Source organism: Fragaria vesca, linkage group LG7 (assembly GCF_000184155.1).
Source record: "Fragaria vesca subsp. vesca linkage group LG7, FraVesHawaii_1.0, whole genome shotgun sequence".
Lineage (NCBI taxonomy): Eukaryota > Viridiplantae > Streptophyta > Magnoliopsida > Rosales > Rosaceae > Fragaria > Fragaria vesca.
Window position 1 is genome coordinate 20,874,693 of NC_020497.1, and position 6,450 is coordinate 20,881,142.

Here is a 6,450-nt window from a genome sequence, read left to right on the forward strand (position 1 = left end):
TTCAGTCTAAAACCATTATAATAAATCAGCATAAGTCCCATTTATCAATTTCAGCCTTTGATCATAGACTAACCAACTCCATCTACTGGCAGAGGCGGAGCCAGGATTTAAAACTAACAAGGGCCGCCCAACGAACAAAAGATAAATTATAACTGTATTGGCTTCGGGTTCGGATTGCTCGGTACTTTTTCTTTTGAAAAACCCATGGATTAAGAACTGCTTCCTCATGTTCTTCTCTGCTAGATGACGAGATCTATGGAAAAAGGATATTGTTTGTTCGATTAGAGAGCTCAATAGAAAATGCCCAGAAGAAATAAAGCCCTAGGTTTAGAGACTGATCGGAGTAAGGAAGAGAGAAGTAATCGGAAGAAAGAGAGAAGCGGGCGGTTACCTGAAGGGGAGCGATCAAGGTTTTTAGAGGCGAGAGAGGAAGGTCGTCTTCATGTTTACATATTGTTTGTTCGGTTGTTCCTCTCGTCCTCTCGTCCTCTCATCCTAGATTAGATAATAGATAAGGACCTAGATTCCTAATATAATACATATAAATATTGGATTTGTGTCATAATGTGTCATTTGGTTTGTCATAATGTTACCTGTCTACTGGTCTGAAACACGAGACCATACCACATGACAACCAAATGTGAAATTCCACTAAAACTTACTCCACACACTAACAACTCTACTAATCACTACTAAGTATACTCTAATACTTGATCTCAATCATATTTCCCACAAAGATATTCATAGACCAACCATGTACTTGTCAGTATAATTCATATAGTTCCAAGGTATAGATTCAGCAAGTACCTTTTCAACATTCGATAATCAGTAAGGACAATACTTGTCCAATTCCTCTACGCACACGAACAGATGCCACTTGACCTTGGCCTTCATATCATTTACCATTCCAGACTACACCGATTCGACATGCATAACAACACAACGCACAGTGGTGATCAAAACTAATATCAAATCTTCAAACTTTGTCATTTTCTTTTCATAATTTCGAAGTAGTCCCAACTCACCTTAATATAGATAGAAACCCAGGAAACTAACTCCATTGACGATGAACAACGATTGCTGGGATCGTAATTTCTGCTCACTTTCACCAATTCTATTCGATCAACTCAACAAGACCAGCTTCACCATGAATCAATAAGTGGTCCAAGACGTTAATTCAAACTTAGAAGCCGAGGGATTGCTGCTAAGAACAATGAACTCCGCTTGTGCGTCGAAGAGATCGGCCGATTGAGTTTCCAAGAAACGTGTCGATGTCGTCGAAAGAGGTTAAGACTTCCAAGACTGGAACGGTGCCCTTTGATGGAACCATCATGAGGAGACGCGTCAAACAATACTAGTACACCCCGTCGTGCCGTCGCTGGAAGAAGGAATTCCAGCCATGTCGGTCGGGGTTGGTGTCCAGATTCTAGAGCTCTATTGAAGCTTCTAGTGTGGTCTGGACCGTGTATTATCATCTCACCTTTATATTTACCCATCCTTAAAGGATTGGTTAATAGATTCTTTAAATGATTTTCCATAAAAAATTCCAATATGCTTCGGAAAATGATAACGTCCAGCTTAGGAGTCCAAAACATTCTCCGGAAATACTCTCGGACTCATGTCGCGTACTTGAATATCTGACTCTTAATTTGAGAAGTTCACCTTCAATAAACTTCTGAAAATAACCTTAAGCACATTTAATAATAACTGAGATCAATAAGTAACTGAACGAGCAATCTCAATTTAAACTGGTTAAAATATTCGGGTGTCACAAGTAGCAACTTTGTTGAACTTCCTAGTTGGGCAGTAGCAGCTTTGTAGCAAGTACTAAGTAGTAGTACCTTTCTGAATAGGTAGTACGCGTGTTTGCAATTTAGTGAATAAGTAATGAGGGGTATTCTGGTAAATACATTGTGATAGATGGCATGTGGATATTAATTTGTCTTAATTTGTTATTTTTTGTCCTTAAATGTGTAAATGATGTATTTGTAAACTGAAATTTGGTTAGTAACTAATATGTAGTTTACTAAATAAAAAAAGATGAAGACTAACCTTGTTTCCGGTCTAGATTAGGAATCCTTTTGCTTGTAGAAAACACATCACATTCTGTACAAGTCTATATATGGTATTGAAATTTGAGTCAGGTCATCATGGAAGATCAACAAGAAAAGCAGCGGAAGCAAGAAGAAGAAGAAGAAAAGCGAAACGAATTCGAGGATCAAAAGAGGTACTATGAGCATGAGGTTATGAAGAACCCTCATGATTATGACTTGTGGTTTGGTTATATCAGGCTGCTACAACAAGATGAAGAAGAGGAAGAAGAAGAGAGTGAGGGCAAGGATCATAGAACAAAAATTAGAGAGGTTTATGAGCGATCTATTGCCAATGTTCCTGGGACTGGGAACGAGCGGTTCTGGGAGAGCTACCTTTGTCTGTGTATAAGTTATGCGGTGTATGAGGACCTTGACGCCAGAGACTTGCAACACGCACGGCATGTGTATTTCCACTGCCTTCGTCGGATTCCAAATGATTCCAAATGACAAGTTCTTTGCAGGTATATGGCTTCTAGCTGCCAAGTTTGAGATTCGATAGCTCAATCTAGAAGGTGCACGAGAGATCCTTGATGCTGCAATATGCAAGGTACGTGGTACTGAGATATTATTGAACAAGTACATTAAGATGGAGCAGCAACTTGGGAATGTAGATCGTTGTCGAAATATATATAAGAAGTATATAAATTTGTCACCGCAAAATTGTGTTGCATGGATCAGATTTGCAAAGTTCGAGGCTCATCAGGGTTACAGAGGTGGTCTAAATTCAGCCACACAAGAAGAAAGGAAACACTATATTCAGCGTGCTAGAATGGTTTTCGAGAGAGCTATTAACTATTTTACAACTTTATCTGCAACATCTCCATTAGCCAATTTAGATATATGTACCCTGCAAGATGTTTGGGAAGATATAGAGGCCAGCTTTGGGGTTCTGGGAGATGTTAACCTTATCAGATCTCGGTATCCAAAGAAAGCTAAGAGGGACCGATAGAAATTAAAGAAGGCAGTTCTGCTGTATTCGGATGAATACATTGATTACCTCTCCACAGAAGAATCTCAGACCACCAAGAAGCCAAAAAGGGTTTTTTTGCTGCTGCCTGCTAAAATTTACTGTTATTGTTAGTATAGAAAATGATTTCCATTGATTTGTGCAATTGCATTCTTTACAATATATAGCAGTATGTACATCAGTTTTACATGAAGCAATAACTCAGTTTTACATGAAGCAATAAACTACAATAACTACAATATCAAAACTGATGGAGAATATCAAAACTGATGCACAACATTAAGCCATAATATTAGCTAGTCAAGAAAGAAGATTCATTGTCTTTAACAGTTAGTTAGTATCAAACAACTACTATGTAAACGATTTATATTACATGTCAGATGTAGATGCTATTCAAAGAAGCTTATCAATCAAGTGTTACTTAAATTTCATTTCATTCAATATATGCTAAGATATTTCGACCAAATGCTATATATCCAAAATGCGACTATATTGAAGTTGCTGTATATATACAGGGCCACTATGAAACAGAAAATGTGTGGTTCTTACAGACGATGTTTAGTTACAGTTTTACAGCTGCTTTCCTTTTGAGTGATCTAAGATGAGTCTTCATCCTCAAAATCAGAATCAGGATCATTCACAAAAGGAATCTCATCATCAGTCAAGTAATCTTCATGATCATCCTCAGCGAAGATATCATCTTCATCTTCCAAGCTTGCCGATGGATCCTCCGAAGTGTTTGCCAATGGATCCTGAATGTGATAAAAATCAGTACTATGTTCAAAAGAAAAAGAACACTGAAACCATCAAAAGAAAATGAACACTAGAAAAAAAAAACAATCAAAAGGATCTCAACCTTGTAGTCTTTAAAAATACCAGAGGACCAACAGTCATCATCATCATCCGTAGTGCTTTCCTGAATGTGATATAAATCAATGTGGTAAAAATCAGTAGTATGTTCACCACAGTCATTTACCAAAGAAAAAAAAAAAAAAAAAAAAAAACACTAGAAACCATCAAAATAAAAAGAAGCACTGAAAAAAAAAAACACACAGTCAAAAGCAAAAGGATCTCAACCTTTTCCCAAAACTTCCATTTCTTTGGTTCCTCAGGAACACCAAATAAAAAGATGTACAGTTGCTCCCACTTGTTGACTGTGTAAAGAACTCCAGAATCTTCCCTCCATATAGATTGGCCTCCTTCTTCTTGCTCGCTTGTCTTCGCTAACTTTAACTTGTTAAGAAGACCAAGGTATAGTGGGACACATTCTATACCAAACTGAGGTGCCACTGTTAACAGCCTTGAATTGGGGTTAATTATTATTCCAATGTCTGCTTTCATCATGGCTAGGAGATCATTCAACGATTCGCCCACATAAATTGTAAGGCCACATTCTCTCTCAACGTTATCCAGAAAGATACGAACCTTGTCCATTGCTGAGTGCACTTTTATTTGGAAATCACCTGTACAGCTACTTTGTTCAAAGCAAAGTTCATTCCCATGCACTGCAACTTGCTCCAAAAAAGCCACTATATCAAAACAAGAACAAGTCAATATTTTAGTTGTCAATGTACAATCATGTTAAGTAAACCTGTAATGGTGATAACACCAAATATAAGGTATGGAGTTTCCAGGATCTTACTCTTAAAATGTTCTTTAAGAACACCCTTGTTAATAACCTCCCTGACAACGTTTCCTCCACACCACGAGGAAGATATTACAGTTGCTCTGTTTCCAAATTTGCTGAGGACATCCCAGCAGAGACGGTGAAATGAAAAGCGTTCACCAAATTGCTTGATATGTTTTTCCTTGAGTCCTTTAAGCAAGCTGGACTTCATAAGCTCTTCATTGGCTTCCTTCTCACACTCTGTGAGCTTCTTAAATTCTTCTGAGAGATTAGAAAATGAATAACCAACACTCACCACAGGGGTAATCGCTTTAATGCATGCCTCATACTTTTGATTCAGAAATTGAGAAACAGTGCGCAACACATCAACAGTATGTTCATATTCATCATTTTCCTTCTTTTCTTCAGCTGTTTCCCTCTTCCTGACAGACTTTCTAGTTAATGCAGATGTGGTTTCAAATAAACCAGAGCACCATCCAGTATCTTCGTTAATGAATCCATCACTCTCTTCAACTGGATGATCGATATCTTCAGCAGCATTGATATCAAAACCAACAAATAAGACCATATCAGGATGGTTATGCATCAGTGGTACGATGGTTGGTTTCATTAGGGCATGAAAGATCTCTGCCACAAGTCGCTTAGCTCTGAAGGAGATGCGGAAAAGGTTTTTTACTTGTTTCTTCCCTGGCCTCACAACTAATTTGTCAACAATGTGCTCCATATTCTTGACAGACATGTCAAATTCGTAAGACCAATACGTGGAAATCCATTTAAAGAAGGGATGTTTGCTGGTGGCATATTGATTCAAAAACCATCCAAGGTATCTATATGTCCTCATAGCTGGCAAAATAGCAGCCAAAATGTGATGAGGTTTGCCTTTTCTGCCTATCTCCCTTAAGAAACCAATGTATTTTGATGCTACCCCAGTACTACCTCCTTCTACAAGCTGCAAATCATGTTTAAAATCAGGGTGCTGGGAAACAGCACTTGTTTTGAACTGCTGAAATGCATCTTTTACATCTGTATCAGATATCTGCTCCTTTGCTATTTCATACATGGACATATGTATTAGATGGTAAACAGTTGGGACTTCAAAAGCACAAATCCAAGTAAAGCTCAACTCGTGACATGAAGATAGTAAACAATATCTTTTCCCTGTGCAAACACACCCTTAAAAGAATCCCACAAGCATCATACCACCTAAGGTGAAAGCTATTTTTAACAAAATATGGTTATAATTTATATATAACAACATGAAAGTGATGACACCATGCCATGATTATCATCCTCAGGGAATGCAACATGTATTCCCAACCCAAACTTCAGTAGCACAACATAGAACACAATGTTATAGTTGTAAAAAAAAAAAAAAGGTTCTTTATAGGATAATGCCAAGTATTTATATTTTATAATCCCCAACTTTCTAATTCAAAAATAATCTAAAAAATAATTAAACCTAACAAATCAAAGAATTTACACATGCAAATCCAGAGAAAAAAAAAATGACTTAAATTAGCATTTATGAACTGAATCTAATCTTTGATCAAGCCTAAATTTTACTAAATCTGAGTGATTTCCTTTAATTTCATTGATGAGAAACATTAATTTCCATATATAAATCCAAGAAAATCAAAAAATCAACACAATTTCTATATAATATCCACAAATCCAAAAATCAACGGAATCAAACAAAAAGAACCGAAACGGGTTCGGATACGGTTACGGAGATAAATCCAAGAACGTATATTGTACGTATACAA

General features: G+C 37.1%; 1 protein-coding gene across 1 annotated transcript; it reads right to left on the reverse strand.

Annotated features, from left to right (window-relative positions):
• Window positions 1-3,656: 3,656 nt before the first annotated feature.
• On the reverse strand, window positions 3,657-5,747 carry LOC101303867. Its single transcript, XM_004309052.1, has 4 exons — window positions 4,703-5,747; window positions 4,138-4,589; window positions 3,917-3,976; window positions 3,657-3,812 (listed from the first exon to the last, which is right to left on the reverse strand). Exons 1-4 carry the CDS (start codon window positions 5,745-5,747, stop codon window positions 3,657-3,659), a joined length of 1,713 nt encoding a protein of 570 aa, XP_004309100.1.
• Window positions 5,748-6,450: the final 703 nt, after the last annotated feature.

Coding starts and splice junctions, on each gene's coding strand:
- LOC101303867 (XM_004309052.1), bottom strand. CDS start 5,747: ATGTATGAAATAGCAAAGGAGCAGATATCTGATACAGATGTAAAAGAT. Junction 3,977..4,137: donor AATGGAAGTTTTGGGAAAAG/GTTGAGATCCTT, acceptor TATCACATTCAG/GAAAGCACTACGGATGATGA. Junction 3,813..3,916: donor GTATTTTTAAAGACTACAAG/GTTGAGATCCTT, acceptor TATCACATTCAG/GATCCATTGGCAAACACTTC.